Source organism: Pongo pygmaeus, chromosome 1, assembly GCF_028885625.2.
Source record: "Pongo pygmaeus isolate AG05252 chromosome 1, NHGRI_mPonPyg2-v2.0_pri, whole genome shotgun sequence".
Classification (NCBI taxonomy): Eukaryota; Metazoa; Chordata; class Mammalia; order Primates; family Hominidae; genus Pongo; species Pongo pygmaeus.
Window position 1 is genome coordinate 205,237,190 of NC_072373.2, and position 17,351 is coordinate 205,254,540.

The window sequence follows — 17,351 nt, forward strand, 5'->3', positions numbered from 1 at the left end:
AAAAAACAATAAATATTGGCATTGATGTGGTGAAAAGGGAACACTCATACACTGCTGGTAGGAATGTAAATTAGTACAGCCTCTATGGAAAACAGTATGGAGATTCCTTAAAGAACTGTAAGTAGATCTACCATTCGATCCTGCAGTCCCACTACTGGGTATCTACTCAAAGAAAAAGAAGTCATTACATGAAAAAGACACATGTACACACATGTTTACTGCAGCACAATTCACAATTGCAAAGATATGGGACCAACCTAACTGTCCATTGGCCAACAAGTGGATAAAGAAAATGTGGAATATACACACGATGGAATACTACTGAGCCGTGAAAAGGAATGAAATAACATCTTTTGCAGCAACTTGGATGTAGCAGGAGGCCATTTTCTAAGTGAAGTAACTCAGGAATGGAAAACCAAATATTGTATGTTCTCACTTATAAATGGGAGCTAAGTTATGATTATACAAAGGCATATAAAGTGATATAACGGACTTTGGAGACTCAGAAGGGGGAGGGATTAAAAAAAATCCTACATATTGAGTACAATCTATACTACTTGGATTAAGGGGGCGCTAAAATCTCAGAATTCACCACTATATAATTCATCCATGTAACCAAAGACCACTTGCACTCCAAAAGCTATTAAAATTTTAAAAATGGCTGGGTGTGGTGGCTCACACTTACAATCCCAGCACTTTGGGAGGCAGGGGCAGATGGATCACCTGAGGTCAGGAGTTCGGGACCAGCCTGACCAACATGGTGAAATCCCGTCTCTATTAAAAATACAAAAATTAGCCAGGCATGGTGGCATGCACCTGTAATCTCAGCTACTCGGGAGACTGAGGCAGGAGAATTGCTTGAACCCGGGAGGTGGAGGTTGCAGTGAGCTGAGATCACACCACTGCACTCCAGCCTGGGCAACAAGAGCGAAACTCCTTCTCAAAAATAAAAATAAAAATAAATGAAATTTAAAAAATATTTAAAAATAAAAATAAAGAATATCATTTACAATATTTAAAAAGTAAAACAGAGATAGTTAATAAAATATATTCAAGCTCTCTTGAACATAAACACTATTCAAAACACTGTTGAGAGAAATTAAAGAAAATCTAAATAAATAGAGACAGATATCACATTCATAGAATGAAAGACCCAATACTGTTAAGATAACAATTTGATCTATGGATTCAAGACCAACTCAGTCAAAATCTCAGTTTTTTAGACAGTGCCTCACTCTGTCACCCAGGCTGAAGTACAGTGTTGCAATCATAGCTCACTGCAGACTCAACCTCCTGGCTCAAGTGATCCTCCCACCTCTCAGCCTTTCCAGTAGCAGGAACTATAGGTGTGCACCATCATCATGCCTGGATAATTTTTGTATTTTTTTTTTTTTTTTTTTTTTTTAGAGATTGGGTTTTGCCATGTTGCCCAGGCTGGTCTGGAACTCCTGGGCTCAATTGATCCACCCATCTTGGCCTCCCAATGCTGGGATTGTAGGTGTGGGCCACCATACCCGACCTTCCAGCAAGATTTTTCATGGAAAGTGACAAATTTGTTCTCAAATTTATACAGACATACAAAGGAACTACAATGGCCAAAGCAATTTTGAAAAAGAAGATCAAAGATGGAGGAATCACACTACCTGTTTTCAAGACTTACTATGAGGCTATAGCATCAAGAAAGCATGGATTGGCTGGGCACAGTGGCTCACGCCTGTAATCCCAGCACTTTGGGAGGCCGAGGCAGGCAAATCACTGGAGGTCAGGAGTTCGAGACCAGCCTAGCTAACATGGCAAAACCATGTCTCTACTAAAAATACAAAAATTAGTTGGGCGTGGTGGCTCATGCCTGTAGTCTCAGCTACTTGGGAGGCTGAGGCAGGAAGATCGCTTGAATCTGGGAGGTGGAGTGAGCTGAGATCACACCACTGTACTCCAGCCTGGGCGACAAAGCAAGAAAAAGAAAAGAAGAGAAGAGAAGACAAGAGAAGAGAAGAGAAAAGAATGGATTGACATAAAAGATAAATCACTAGAGTGGAAGAATCCAGAAACAAAATCATATGTATATAGTCAACTAGTTCAGTGAAGGCATCAAAGCAATTCAGTAGGGAAAGGAAAGTTTTTTTCAACAAATAGTGATAAACAACTGGACATCTAAATAGCAAATAGTGAACTTTAACTCCTACCTTACATTATATACAAAAATTAACTTGATGTCAATGAAAGACCTAAATGTAAAAACTGAAATGATCAAGCTTCTGGAATTAAAAAATATTCATAACCTGGGGTAGGCAAAGTTTTTTTTAAACTAGATACAGAAAGCACTCATCAAAAGGAAAATACTGATACACTGGCCTTTATAAAAATTAAAACTTCTGCTCTTTGAGTGACACCATTAAGAAAATGAAAAGACAAACCATAGACAGGGAACAAACATTTATAATACATATATCTGTTAAAGAACTTGTATCTAGAATATATAAAGAATTCTTGCAATTCAGTAAGACAGTAAATAGATCAGTTTTTGACATTAAAAAGGAACAAAAGTTTTAAACAGACATTTATAAGAGAGATACAGAAATAGCAAATAAACAGCCAGGCGCAGTGGCTCACGCCTATAATCCCAGCACTTTGGGAGGCCGAGGCAGGCGGATCATGAGGTCAGGAGATTGAAACCAGCCTGGCTAACACAGTGAAACCCCATCTCTACTAAAAATACAAAAAATGAGCCGGGCGTGGTGGCGGGCACCTGTAGTCCCAGCTACTCAGAAGGCTGAGGCAGGAGAATGGTGTGAACCCGGGAGGCAGAGCTTGCAGTGAGCTGAGATCGTACCACTGCACTCCAGCCTGGGCGACAGAGCAAGACTCCATCTCAAAAAAAAAAAAAAGAAAGAAATAGCAAATAAATACATGAAAGGACATTCAATATCAACAGTTAACAAGGAAACAAAAATTAAAGCCACAACAAAATATCACTACACACCCTCTAGAATAGCTAAACCTAAAAAGGCTGACAATAACAAGTGTTGGCAAGGATGCAGAACTCTCACATATTGCTGGTGGAGTATAAAATGGTCTAACTACTTGGGGAAAGTGCTTCCAGTTTCTTATAAAGTCAATCACACATCTGCTCTATGGGCCAGTAATTCCACCCCTAGTTATACAAAAGAAATGAAAACATATGCCCACACACAGACTTGTACATAAAATGTTTATAGCAGCTTTATTCACAACAGCCAGAACAACTCAAAAGGCCAACAGGTGAACAAATAAACAAATTGGGGTATAATCATACAATGGAATACATCTCAACAGTAAAAAGGAATGAAGTACTGATACACACAATATGGATCAATTTCAAAAACTGTCTTCAATGAAAGAAGCCTGTCCACAGGGCATGGACTGGACTATTCCACTTATTTTGTACTTTTTTTTTTTTTTTTGAGACAGGGTCTCCCTCTGTCACCCAGTCTGGAGTGCAGTGGCCTGATCAAAACTCACTACAGCTTCAGACTCCTGGGCTCAATGAATCCACCCACCTCAGCCTCCTGAGTAGCTGGGAACACAGGTGTACACTACCACGCCTGATTATTTTATATATAGAGAGAGAGAGCACGACAGGGTCTTGCTATGTTGCCCAAGCTGGTCTTGAACTTCTATCTTCATGTGATCCTCCCACCTCAGCCTCCCAAAGTGCTGGAATTACAAGCATGAGCCACTGCACCTGGCTTACTACTCCATTCTTCTGAAGTTCTAGAACAGGCAAAACTAATCTCAGCTAATAGAAATCAAGACTGTGATAGGGGCTAGATGAGAGGTTGATGATGGGGGAATCGTCTGGCAAGGAGCAGAGGAACTTTCTGAGATGATGGAAATGTTCTGTATATGATACGACTGTGATCTACATGGTTTTCTGCATTTCTGAAAATACAGCAAACTGCATATTTAAGATCTGTGCATTTGGCTGGGTGCGGCTCACACCTGTAATCCCAGCACTTTGGGAGGCTGAGGCGGTGGATCACCTGAGGTTAGGAGTTCATGACCAGCCTGGCCAACATGGCAAAACCCCATCTCTACTAAAAATACAAAATTAGCTGGGCATGGTGGCAGGTGCCTGTAATCCCAGCTACTCGGGAGGCTGAGGCAGGAGAATTGCTTGAACCCGGGAGGCAGAGGTTGCTATGTGCAAAGATTGTGCCACTGCACTCCAGCCTGGGAGACAGAGCAAGACTCCATCCCCAAAAAAAAAAAAAAAAAAAGAAATCTGTGCGTTTCGCTATAGGTATTAATAAATTATACTTAAATAGTAGCTACAACACAAGGTTGTTGTATAAAAAATAAGATGAGATCACAAAGAACAAACATTGGGAAGCAAACAGTCTTAGTGATACAACCCATCAGCCCCAACAGGACAACGCTGCATTGCACAGTGGATTTTATGGCAACCACAAGGTCAGCAAGAATGATTTGTGTTTAGCATGATGCTTAAGAAGATGGCAGAGGTGGAAGGAGGAGAGAAAAACTTCCTATTATTTGGCCATTGAAAATGGTTACTATTTAGTGACAATTGTTTGCCCAGAAGGTTCGCCTTGGGAGCAGCTGACTCCCAGAAGATGCCAGATAAAAGCACAATTATTGATCATCTATCAAGGCGGGCACTAATCAATATTGCAAAGTTTCTTCTGTAAAAGTTACCACTAAAGGTACTGCACTAAAACAGATGGACAATTGCCCTGGTTGTAGCCTTTAATTAAAGAAGATTCCAAGTTAAGAAATTCAGACCCCCTTGTGAGTAAGAACTGTTCTGACCACCTGCCTGCCAAGTGTGGGGAGCTCTCAATCAAATCTTAGGCAACAGCCTTCTAGGGAAGGAAACACCCGCAACTGAGTCCCCACACTGAGGCTGTGGTCTCCGTGGCTTCTATTCTCTTTGAGGGTGGAGACACCAAAGCAGGTCTGACTTAACAGCAATCTCAGTTGCATCAACTCTACATTTAAGACATCCAAAACCCTGCTGTCTGAGCTACTGACCAGCCCCCAGAGTGAAGGGGGAGTGAGGAGGAAGACGGAGGGGGCTAAGTTCCTTGAGTCCCTGGAATTCTTTGAGGAGTCTCCCATTTGGCTTCTTACCATCATCTGTATGGAAATACACAGCTAAGAACATTTGTTGTTTCTTTTCCCCAAATTATGCAAATGTTTATGCATAAAGGCCTTGCTTGGCCCAGGAATAGTAGGGAATCAAGAACCAGGGCTTATTGTTTGAATGATCCTGGTCTTTTTGGACTGCAGGTGCACAGAACTGGAAAGATAACAATCCTTGACTCATGACACCTGTCCCTGCTCCATGCATGGCCCCTATTTTCAAGTAATATAATCATAAATCCATGAGCTCGCCTGAGGCAACTATCCTACGTCCATCATTCCCTTGAGAAATCCTTCCCAATCTTGCCAATGAAAGCAATGCAGGGAGAGCCTAAAGCTCCCAACACTTCCTCTAACACAGATTCAACTTAGGATGCAAAGAGAGGTTTCTTCTCCAAGCTAGCGTCAGTATCCACAAGGCTGGGTGCTCACCTGGATTACCAAGCAGCTTCCCTGCATGGGGGCTTTACAATCTGCAAGCCTGATTTATTTTTTTTCAATAAGAGAAAAGATGTAAGTCCCTTTGAGCAAAGTATGCCTGATACATATCACAATATTTATTTTTGGTGGAGTAATGGATCTGTCTTCCGGGAAAGCTAGAGAAAAAGCATTTCTTGAACTCAGATGTAAATCAGTCACTGTGAAAACCACAGGGGAATCTATATTCTTACCCCCCCACGACCACCACTAACTATACTGTGAAATAGGCAGCAGATTTTTAAAATCATCCTTCTATTTGTTTCTAGCCCTGACACTAAAGACGGAGTTAAGAATACGGGGCCTGAGAAGCAATTGCTCCTGGAATGCCTAATTCCCTCAAATGGTACAACTAGAAATGAAAGCAGAGACCCAACCAATGTGTGGGAGTTAAGTTGTATATCTGGTAGGGACAAGTGCTAAGCTTTACTCAACTGCACACTTGGTCCTACGGAAGGAGGAGGCATGTGGCTGGGCTGAGGATGTAAGGGTTTTCCAAGGGGCCTGTCCAGTTATTACAGGCCAGTCTCCACCTATGTTAAATGACTGTAGAGCAGGACAAGAGGGAAACTGAAGAGACTGAAGGGCCAGGGAGGAGGGAAAGGATCTTGAATGGATTTACAACTCAAACAGAGCTCTTGGAATGAAAGCTATTTAAATCTGAGCTGTTCCTAATATTAATTATCCTGAACATCTCACAGGCTCAGATTCACATGCTACAAAGCCTTTTAATTTTCCTACCTGTCCCTGGCACTAGTGACGATAAATCAGATATACAGAGAAACCAGAAAAAAACCACACATGACTAACGAACCAGCCCGTTAATGGGGAGCAAAGATCATTTGCCAAGATGACTTATTCAGACACTGTCACATATCATAACCAGTAATACCCTGGTGGTTGAACACAGCAGGCACAGAGAGCAAGAGCTGGGGTGCTCCCTGCCAAGTCACAGGCACCCTCCGATGCCTGCTCTCTAGGCATGAGAGATTTTACTCATGAGGGCCACCCCCACTCCCTCAAGTCAGATTTACCCTCGGAAAATTGCTGCAACTTCTAAAAGGCCTCTTGGGTCACTCAGCTGCTAAGCCCCTAAACCTGACTACAGCTCTTACTGTGAGGGTCCTTTGAATTCCAGGTACCCTAAGGGAGAAGACCCAGCCTCGGCCACTAGCAACCTTAACTGTTAGTTTATAGATCTTTAATGTAGCCATTCATTAAAGTATGTGAGTTCCAACTAAATATCAGACCCTATTCTAGGTGCTTGGGCAGATCCATAAACAAACAGTAAAGAGGTGGAAGAGAAGAGAGAAGGGTCCCCTAAATGCCAGCCTCTTGGTTTTACCATGAAGACTGAGGCCCAGTAATAAACAGGAATTTCCAATCAGAGTTGATGGAACAGCTAGGACTTGACCCAGCTTGGATTCTTAACAGAACTGCGGCATACAGGGGTTTATAAGAACACTGGGCCAACAGCACAGGGAAGGTGGAGAAATTCAATCCACATTCTCCTCACCCAGCCCTGCAGTCTGGAGTGATGCTGGTGCTGCATCTAACCAGAGGAAGGAGCCCTTTCTGTGGTTTGTTTGAAAACACCATATGGGCAAGGGCAAGTCCCAACCCCAGTACCACGTTCTCAGTGCCCCAGCCAGCCTAATTCCCTTTTATAAAAAGCCCCCTTCACTGGAAGGAACTGAGGCTCCCCAGAACAACAACCAAGCACCGCGCCGGTGGCTCTTGCCTGTAATCTCAGCACTTTGGGAGGCTGAGGCAGGTGGATCACCTGAGGTCAGGAGATCGAGACCAGCCTGGCCAACACAGCAAAACCCCATCTCTACTAAAAATACAAAAATTAGCCAGGTGTGGTGGGGCGCCTGTAATCCCAGTTACTTGGGAGGCTGAGTCATGAGAATCACTTGAACCTGGAACCCGGGAGGCGGAGGCTGCAGTGAGCCAAGACCACGCCACTGCACTGCAGCCTGGACAACAGAGCAAGACTCTGTCTTTAAAAAAAAAAACACACAAACAAACAAAAACAACAACAACAACAACAAAAACACAACCAAGCATCATGGATAGGACCCAGGGCAGTCTGAATTCTTCCACTGCAATATAACCCTGAAAAGCTGTACATTCCCATATGTGAGACAAGTCTGTTTGAACTTGAATCCATAAGAAACCCGCCTATGAATGGCATCCCCCATTTCCTATATTATCCTCAGATCTGAAAGGCAAGACTACTACCAAGCCTTCACCCCTTTACATTCCAGCCAACACCTTTACTCTTTGTGATTCCAAGCTGAGGGTAATGGGAATAATTAACTTAACCAGCTGCCTGAATATCTACTCTTGGATAGGTGCTAGATAGAGATATAGCAGTGAACATCACAACCCCATCAACACCACCACTACCACCACACCATCGTCCCTGATTTCCAGTACAAGATATCTCAAAACAGAGTCCGGAGAGCCCAACCGCTATGGAGTCCCTGACCAGACTGGCAGTTCACTTAGGGGCCAGGGCCAGAAGGAAGAGGATCTATAACCAGCTTATTCTCCTCTCCCTCACCCCATTTTACAGGAAGGTCCAGGAAGGAGAGGTGGCTTGCCCAAAGTCAGACAGTTGAGAGTGTGCTGAAACTCCAACCCATGTTCTGTGGGTCTCCTCTCTCCACCACATTGCTTTTGCCAAGGTTCCAAAATTGGAAAGTGAGGAAAAATAGTTGGTTCTAGTGACAGAGCGTTTCCTGACGTATGCATGCCGAGAACCTGCAGCCTCAACCATCTTATCAACACAGACCTGGTGACCATGTCCATCTCTCGGGATGCTCATGAATACACAGTATTGATCTAGAGTCCAAGTGTCCAGTTTTCATTCATGCTCATTTATCACCCTCTCTGACTCTCTCCTGATATTTACTTTCACCTTAAAATCTTATAAGAACAGGGCCTTTTTTAATCTGATGCCAGCTCCCCTTCAGTTCCTTGAATTTAATCAATCCATGTCTGGAAATAAACAAACCAGAGAGGAAAGCAACAGTCCCTTTTGTGAAAACAGGCACCTTTCTAAAATGATCTACCCTTGGGCATGACGCAGATAGAATTTAAATGTGAAGGAAATAAAGACATTCTCCAGCAACCATCATATGCGTTCTTCCTGGGGTGGGACAGCAGGAATGCTAACTGTGTTAACAAGTAAACCAAAACCCACTCTACATCTTTCAGGTTGTCGTGGGAGCATGGTCAGTAGCAGGAAGCCTGAAGAGACAATAGGTTTCAAAACAACAGAAACCAGCCCTCTTCTTCAAGATTAGTAAGAGAGGGTTAGCTGAACACCAACTCCAAGTATATGCAGCATGCCTCCAGCTAGTACCAGGGGTGCAATGAGATGCCAGCTAGAAAGATCCAGACATCTGGTCACCAACTTAGACCTTCTCCCATCATGTTATTTTATACCCACCTGCAAAGCACAGAATCCTCACCCCTCTTACCACCCTCCAGCCGCTCCAGCAAGCAACATCCCAGACTCTGCTGGCAAAATAAATTGTCTTATACAGAGAGGGAGAATCAAGTTCCCTACTAGCCAGCCCGCCCTTCCTGCCGTGACTCCCCAGCCCCTGGCATTTGGAAATGGACCACCATCTAAGTGCAAACACAGAGAGCATCTCTTCTGAGAAAGATGGTAGTTAATTCTTAACCCTTTGGGGGATCAGTTTGAAAATCTGATGACACCTCTGGATGCCCCATGAAAAACTGCATGCATGCAATTTATATGTAATTTCACTGGGGGTCACTGCCCTCCTAGGAGGTCGAGAGGGGCAAAAAGAGCCACTGTGCTCAGAAGCAGCTTTGAGAAAGAGCTATGGGTGGTCCAGGTGAGTATTCAACAGCATAGTTCCTTAACAAGAAAGGGAGAAATGAATGCCCCTTACTTAGCTACTGCAAGTTCTAGCTTTCAATCACCCTGAGATTTCAACAGGAATCTGGAAACTGAGAGCACACAAACACGCACACACACATACACACCAAGTACTCAGCTTCCCTGTGGCTTCCTATTGTAACTTTACAAAATGTCCTGTGATTGCTAGTTAAGTCTCCAAACAGAGTAACAGCAGAGATAAGAAGTGGAAGAGAGGTGGGCGCTGGAAGGGAGGATGGTTCAGACAAGGAGAAGGGGATAATCTGGCTAAGCTCTCCATCGGCTCTGAGCAGGTCTTGACAGGGCAGGTCCTGATCCTTGCTGCCTGCTCTTCCTGGAAATCAGGGCCGAACTGCTGACTTCTTCGCAGCAAATCAAGAAGTCCAGGCAGAAGCAGCTCTTTCTTTCCTCTGAGTCCATGGGGAGCGGAGAGCATCCTCTCGTTTCTAAGGAGGAGACCCTGGCCCACAGCTTGCCCACGGCCCCCTCGTGGCCTGGGGGTGTCACTGCAGCCCCCTCTGCATTGCTGGGCACCATCCGCAGGCAGGCAGTTCTAACAGTGCCAGCAGAATATTTAGTGGCAGTGGCAAGCTGGCAACTGTCTTCAAGCCTTGTGAGGCTGTGTTTGCTTTTGATTTCTTAAACTAAGACTCAGACTTAAAGTGATCCTTCTAAATCCCTCCTGGTACAATCCCTACAGGGAACCAGCTCAAGATCTGCTTCATTATGCCAATAACCTCGGAGCTTCTGTAGTATGACCACTGCTTTATCATCTCTTCCTGCATCATATACAATTATGTACAATTGTTCCAAAGCTCAATAAGCTCAATAGAAACAGAATGCACAACATCCTCTGGTTTGTAGGGTGCTTACTAGACTACAAAATATTTGCAGGACACCAAATACCCCCTTAAATCCTGGGTTTTCAGGTAAGCAGGTCCTACAGCGGTTTTGGACTTAAGATCACACAGTGAAAAAGAATGGGACCAGTGGCTCTGTGTCCACAAATGCAAAAAGAGGGTGCACTAAGGAACCTGAACTCCACTCTCATTAGCAACTCCACAAAGGGAAGGAGTGGAGCTCACTGGGCCTGGGGGTTGGATAGGACAGACCAGAGTCTGGGAGTGAGGGGGCAGTTGGTCTAGGGGTTCAGCTGCTATCTGTCACGGTGGGGACGATTAACTGACCCGACTGGTGGGAAACTGTGTAGGGAGGAAAGAAGGTGGGACATTTGGGAGGAAAGGGGAAGGTGCAAAGTGTAGTCTGCAGGGCCAGAAGTAGACCTGGGACCAGGAGTGACTGAGGCAAGGGAAAGGGGTGGGAGCGCCAGAGGGTCGTCTTCTTAGTGGGGGCAGTTGGTGGGAGGAATTGGGGGGCTGAGTCCATACCTCCTTGATTTTCTCCCGCTGGGCTCGCACTCGGCTCTGGGGCTCCTGACTCTCATCGGCCCTCGTTCCCAGGACCGGGTGGCGGAGGCGGCTCCGGAATGCGTTGAAGTCAAAGCGGAAAGGGACGCCCTCGTCCCCGGGCCTGGAGGCCGGGATGCTATTGCCCCGGGCCGCCGTGGCCTCCTCGCGGGGTCCAGTGGGGCGGGTGCGCCGCAGCCCCCCTTTCCTGCGGCGGGGACTGACCCGGCTGCTGAGGTCATCCTCGCCCGGGGCCGGCGCGGCGGGGGCCGGGTTGGGAGGTGGCTCCTGCTCGCGGGCCGGGGCATGGCCGGCGATTTCAGCCACCACTTCCAGGCCAGGCTGCTGGGTCCGGGGGGCCAGGAAGAGGCGCTTGAGGCGAGAGGAGTGGGGCAGCAGGAAGAGGGCCCCGAAGCACAGGGTGACCAGGCCCGAGAGGAAGAGGAGGAAGAGGAACTTCTGCGGCAGCCGCAGCCCCCACGGGGAGGCCGGGACGAAGCCGGGTACTTTCCTCATGAGCATCGTGGCCCGGCCGGGGGCTCCAGAAGCCCTCGGAGTCCAGGCACGTGTCTGCGGGGGCGCGGTGAGGGGAGGGCGTCCGGAGCGCCGCCCGGGATGGGGGTCCCTGGGCAGGGCTGCCAACCCTGAGAGTTTCGCCGCTTCGGGGGACTGTCCCCGAAGTTCAGGGAGTTTGGAGCGAGTCCTCCCGCGAGGAGGCGGGGGCGCAGCGGCCTCGGCGGGGCCCGGGCGAGCGGAGCGGCACGGCTCGGGGCCCGGGCCCGCAGCGACCGGCCGCGCGCCGCAGCCTCCCCTCCAGCCGAGCCCTCCCCGCCGCGCCGGGGCCCGCGCCTTCCCGCGCTGCGGCCGCCGGGGCCGTCACATGCCGTCCGCGGCGTCCCGGCTGTCCGCGCCGAGGGGCGCCCGCAGGCCCGCACCGAGCCGCCCTCCGCCCCCTAGGCTCCCGCCCGCGCTGGTAGGCGCCCAAAGTTTCAGCTTCAGAAGCAGTTTCCGGAGGGGACCGAGGCGATGGGGGGCTGGCGTGTCAGCGCCGCCCCGAGCGCGCGCACACCCGGCCCGGTCGCGACAGCGCCCAGGCTCGACTATCGGGACACGTCCACAACTTTCTACGCCGCGGAGCAGGCGCCGGGAGCCGGGAGTGGCCAGGGAGCAGGAGCAGGCACTTCCGAGCCTGCGGGGGCAGGGGGCTTCCCCCGGGCCCCAGGGAGCGCAGGGATGCCTGGGTCCGGAGCCGCGGCTGGGCGGCTGCAGATGCGCCCGGGAGCGCGGGCTCCCGCCCCTCCAACTCGGCAGGGCGCGGGGCTCCCGCTGGGATCACCTGTTCCCGGCCCCGCCGGCTCCGCGGAGCGCGCAGCCCCGGCGGCGCCTCCCCCGCTGCAGCTGTCGTCCTCGCAGCGGCCGCTCCAGACCGGCCGCCGCCGCCGAGCCTGCGCCCCACACGCGCGCACAGCCACCCGGCCACCTCCCCCGCCGTCCCCGCCGCCGCCGCCGCCGCCGCCGCTCGGGCTTTCACTGCGACAGCGCCCGCCGCCCCGCCTCCTGCCGCCCGCCGGCCACGCCCGCCGGCCACGCCCACGCGCGCGCCCCGCGCCCCCTCCCGCCGCCGCCGCGCCGCAGCCGGGCTGAGGGCCGCGCGTCCGGGGGCGGGGCAGAGGCCGAGCGCAGGCGGGAGCTCAGCCCGCTCCAAGCCCCGCCCTCCCCGAACGGCCGGCGTCACACCCACCCCCCCCATCCAGCCGGCGCCAATGGTCCAGCGGCGCCGGGCAGGCGGGGGCGGGGGCGGAGAGCGCAAAGAGGGCATTGGCTGCATCCGAGGGATCCCCGTTGGGCCACAGTCGTCCATTGGTTACTGCCCAGCCTTCGCTGGACCCCGAGCGACCGAGACCACCCCCCAACCCGCCCCCGAGGCTTGGGTTGGTGGCCCCCGGAAGCGGGCCGGAGACGGTGCTGCTCTGGAGGGGTGTGCCCGTCGCTGGGTGACCTCTCTCGCCCCCCAGTGCCAGCCCGGGGTTGTCAGGGAGCTGGCAGCCCGCGCCCTGGCGGCTGCCCCGGGCTTCTCAGCGCTAACGCCGGGCTGCGGGGGTGCTGTTCGTGGCTGGAGCCAAGCCAGAGAGCTGTGACCGCGGCCGGGTCGGCGGAGGTGGTGTTTCCACTGGCCCCCGCGCAGACCACTGCGTGCCTTCCTTTTCCCACAACCCTAAACGGGGCCAGGGCTTCTGGGTGGAGCACGGAGGGAGGCTGACCGCAGCCTTGAGAAGCAGCGAAAGGAAGAGAGCCCCGGGCGTGTCTACAGAAGACCACACACATCATGTGACGAACGTCTACCTTGATGCCTACGTGTGTTTATATGCACATGTGTGCGTCTGGGCATAGATCCATATGCACACAGAGACTGGCATGTGGGTGTGTACATGCACTCAAACATACACTTAATTTGGGTATGGACACCCAAGTGATTATACCACAGTATGCATAAACATAATATGTAAATTAGTACAAACATGGACATGTGCACCCGCATACCCACAGACACTCAGGCCACAGATACCTCCAAAAACAGCCAGGCATCAACTCCCAGACACGCGTGTCCTCAACCCCAAGGCCCTCACATCTTCCTCCTTGGACTTAGTCTCTGCATCTTCCCTTCCTGTTAAACCTAACCCAGGGTGAAGCAACATTGTGCTGTGTGGGTCTTTCATGCAAAACACTTTATAGAGACAAATAACAGCAGAGGGAGAGACAAATTAAGAGGTTTGTAATAGGCAAGAGGGAAAATATCTACTTTCAGCTGCAATTTAAAATGAAATGCAGTGTTGACGAGACAGAAAATACTGCAGGGAAGCCTTTCCCGACAGAAGAAGCGGGCCAGGCAGGCTCTCGCCTTGTAAATCTTGCTTCTTCCCTGAGGCCTGCTGCGGATGGGCGGCTGGGACTCAGTCTCTACCTCTGGTCAGACCACTGACAGCAGACCCACCCTCGATGTTTAAATATCCCTGGCATGCAACTTTCTCTCAACTGAAAATGAAAGTGGGTAACAGGTGCAAACATTTTGGTCACTGGAGATGACTAATCCTTCCCAGTCCCACAAATATATGCAGCTTAAATATAAAATTCTAATTCAGATATTTCAATCTCTTGTGAGTTTCGTTGGCAGGTTGATGTGGAGCCAGCTGTGCACATCAGAGATAAGCATGTGACCCATTTGGGTGCAGGAGCCCAGAGACCTGGCCTGGCCTCACCCATGTCTCCAACACCCAAGCATCGCCTCACTGGGTCCCACTGCAGGAAAGGGCAACCTTGTCTTTGGAGAACTAGGCAGGGACCCAGCATTCATGAGAGTCATCATCTGCATTGTTCCTCATTGAGAGTGTAGGGGAATCACTGTTCAGTCCCCTGTGAAGGTAGGATCCAGAAAGGGAAAAGAGCAGAGCTGAATCTCAGAAGGAAATGTCTGTTTGAACTAGATGCTCACTGTGATGTGACACTCTGACCAAACTCTGGTGTGCTCTGTGAGCCTGGGTAGAAAGTGCGGCTGCAGCAGGACAGACGTGCCTTTCAAACTCAGGCTACGAAAACCAGAGGCCCCAGCAGGTAACTCCATTTCAAAGTGATGTGATGTTGGTGATCACACCAAGTTATTGATACCATCACTTGCTGGGGAGATACCAGTCTCTCTAAGAAGCTCTCTGAAACCCTGGGTGTCCCCTTGCCCCACACCTCTAGCCCCCAGAGACCTCATACATCCTGTGGCTCTTCTCCCACTGACTTCTGACTATTGGTGTGCTGTCCCAAAGCAAGTGCTCTGTTCTTCACCATGGCTTGCTCACTTCTCTAACTCTCTAACTTCTCTAACTGCCCTGGGTCTTCACCACAATGCCTTCCACATGGGCACTGTGTTTGCTCAGTAAATGAATGAAGAAATGAGTGAGTAGATGCCCATTTCACAGATGTAGAAACTGAGGCTCGCGGAATGGAACAACAGTGAACTAACATTTTCTATGTGCCAAATACATAGTGTCTTATTTACTTTTCAGAATAATCTTTGTGGTAGATAATTATTAATAGCCCCATTTTACAGATAAGAATACCAAGGCTTAGAGAGACTTGGGATGAGTTATTAGTATCTGTATTAATCAGAGTTCTCCAGAACAGAACCGATAGGCTATATATAGATATATAAAAAGAGATTTATTATGAGGGATTGACTTCTGTGATTATGGAAGGCTGAGAAGTTCCACAATCTGCCATCTGCAATCTGGAGGTCTAAAAAGCTGGTGGTGTAGTTCCAGTCCAAGCCAGGAGGCCTGAGAACCACAAGAGCTGATAATATAAACCCCAGTCTGAGTCTGAAGACCCGAGAACCAGGAGAGCTGATGTCCAAGGGCAGGAGAAGATGAATGTTCCAGCTCAAGCACAGAGCACGGATTTCCCATTCCTCTTCCTTTTAGTTCTGTTTCAGCCATCAGTGGATTGGATGCTGTCCATCCATACCAGTAAGGGCAGATCTTCTTTACTCAATTTACTGATTCAATTAATAATCTCTTCCAGAAATTCCCTTACAGACACACCCAGAAGTAATGTTTTACCAGCTATGTAAGCATCCCTTAGCCCAGTCAAATTGACACACAAAATTAACCTTCACAATATCTTTCTCAGTTTAATTCAGAAATTCAGATGGAACTGGGAACAGAAACAAACAGCTATTTCTAAAAAATCTATTTATTCTGTCAACAAATATTTATTCAAATTAGATGCAAGGTATTGCACTAGTTTTGGACACAAAGGTGAGCAAAGCATGGTCCCTTGTTACTATTGATTCATTCATCCAGTGAAAAACTACTTATTGAACACCTACTATGTGCCAGGTACAGAGAGGCAGGGGATACAGCCCTGACACAGACATGAAACCTACCTTCATGGAACTTCTTGTCTAAAAGGCAACAAACACAGACCAATCCGGCCCATCAGGAAGGGAACTCCCAGGCACCAGTGCTAGTGCTTCACTCACATCCTATCTCACCCTCGCAACAGCCCTCTCTGAGGTACGTTTCAAGACTCCAGTTTAGCAGATGGGGAAACTGAGACTCAGGGTGTGACGTGATTTGTCCAAAGCCACACAGGGCAAATATGAGAAGAAATCAGGCCCATCTAATCACAGAATCTACGTGTTTTCTGTTAATGATATTGGCAACTACTAAGATGGATGGAGAACTTACTATGTGATTGAGCCCTTTTAAAAACAAGTTAAAGACTAAACTGGCCAGGCACAGTGGCTCATGCCTGTAATCTCAGCACTTTGGGAGGCCAAGGTGGGCGGATCACCTGAGGTCAGAAGTTCGAGACCAGCCTGGCCCACGTGGTGAAACCCTGTCTCTACTAAAAATACAGAAATTAGCTGGGTGTGGTGGCATGTGCCTGTAATCCCAGCTACTCAGGAGGCTAACGCACGAGAATCCCTTGAACCTGGGAGGTGGAGGCTACAGGGAGCCAAGATCACGCCACTGCTCTCTAGCCTTGGTGATACAGTGAGGCTGTGTCTCAAAAAAAAAAAAAAAAAAAAGACTAACTTATTTGATCCTTACAACACCCCATGTGAGGGGTACCATTAAGCACAGAGATGTTAAGGAACTTACCCAAAGTCACACAGCTAGGAAGTGGCAGAAGAGAGATTTGAGCCCAGACAATCAGGATCCAGAGCCCTCTGTGCCTGTCAGAGTCTACTGTCTCCCTCTTGTAATGCTGTGAGAGCAGGTTCTATAGGTAGTGAGAGCAAGGAAAGAGCACTGGCCTCAGGCAAGATCATCACAGGCTCTTTGGGAGGGTTATATAAGTTCATTCAGTCATTCAACAAGCAGGTACAAGGCGCCTGATGTATATACCCAACCCAAGGCAATACGCTAAGCTTTAGGCATACAGTGGTGAGGAAAAACAGACACATTTCTCCTATCATGAAGCCTACAGTCTCATGGGGAAGATGAGTTTAAACAAATAACTTCCAAAGGAGTATGAGCTGAGATGAGAGAGAGGAAGGAGAGTGAAACATTGCCCTAAGAGCAGGCAACAGTGGACCTGGACCCAGGCTTCACTGCGTGGGCCAGGGGAGGCTCCCCCTAAGGATGAGTGCAGTTACCTAGCAGAAGGAGAGTGAGAATGCCCAGGCTGAGGGGGCAGCACAGGCAAAGTGCCTGGGTTGGAGGGAACATGGTGCTTTTGACAATAGAAATCAGTAGGTCTGGAGTAGAGAAAGTGATGGAGAAAGACAAGAAGTGACACCGGATGAATTAGGGTAGGGGTGGGAAAGTGTAGGGGGAGGTGCGTGGGTAGGTTCAGATGAACACTTTTAAAGGTTACTCTAGCTACAGTGTGGAAGACAGAATGGAAGACAGGGG

The 17,351-nt window shown here is 48.9% G+C and overlaps 1 protein-coding gene across 3 annotated transcripts in view; it reads right to left on the reverse strand.

The window, feature by feature from the left end:
* Nucleotides 1-12,476, reverse strand: part of MAN1C1 (mannosidase alpha class 1C member 1) — a 169,547-nt gene extending 157,071 nt beyond the window's left edge. The window contains exon 1 of one of the 3 annotated variants that reach the window (XR_008504305.2): nucleotides 10,927-12,452. Coding sequence is in view for 1 of the 3 variants with exons in the window: in XM_054499791.2 (XP_054355766.1) it covers nucleotides 10,927-11,466 (540 nt within the window). In the remaining 2 variants the exon portion in view is untranslated. Of the gene's footprint in view, nucleotides 1-10,926 lie in introns of all 3 variants that reach the window. The other 2 variants (XR_010124997.1, XM_054499791.2) reach the window with 2 other exon arrangements.
* Between the last annotated feature and the right edge of the window lie 4,875 nt (nucleotides 12,477-17,351).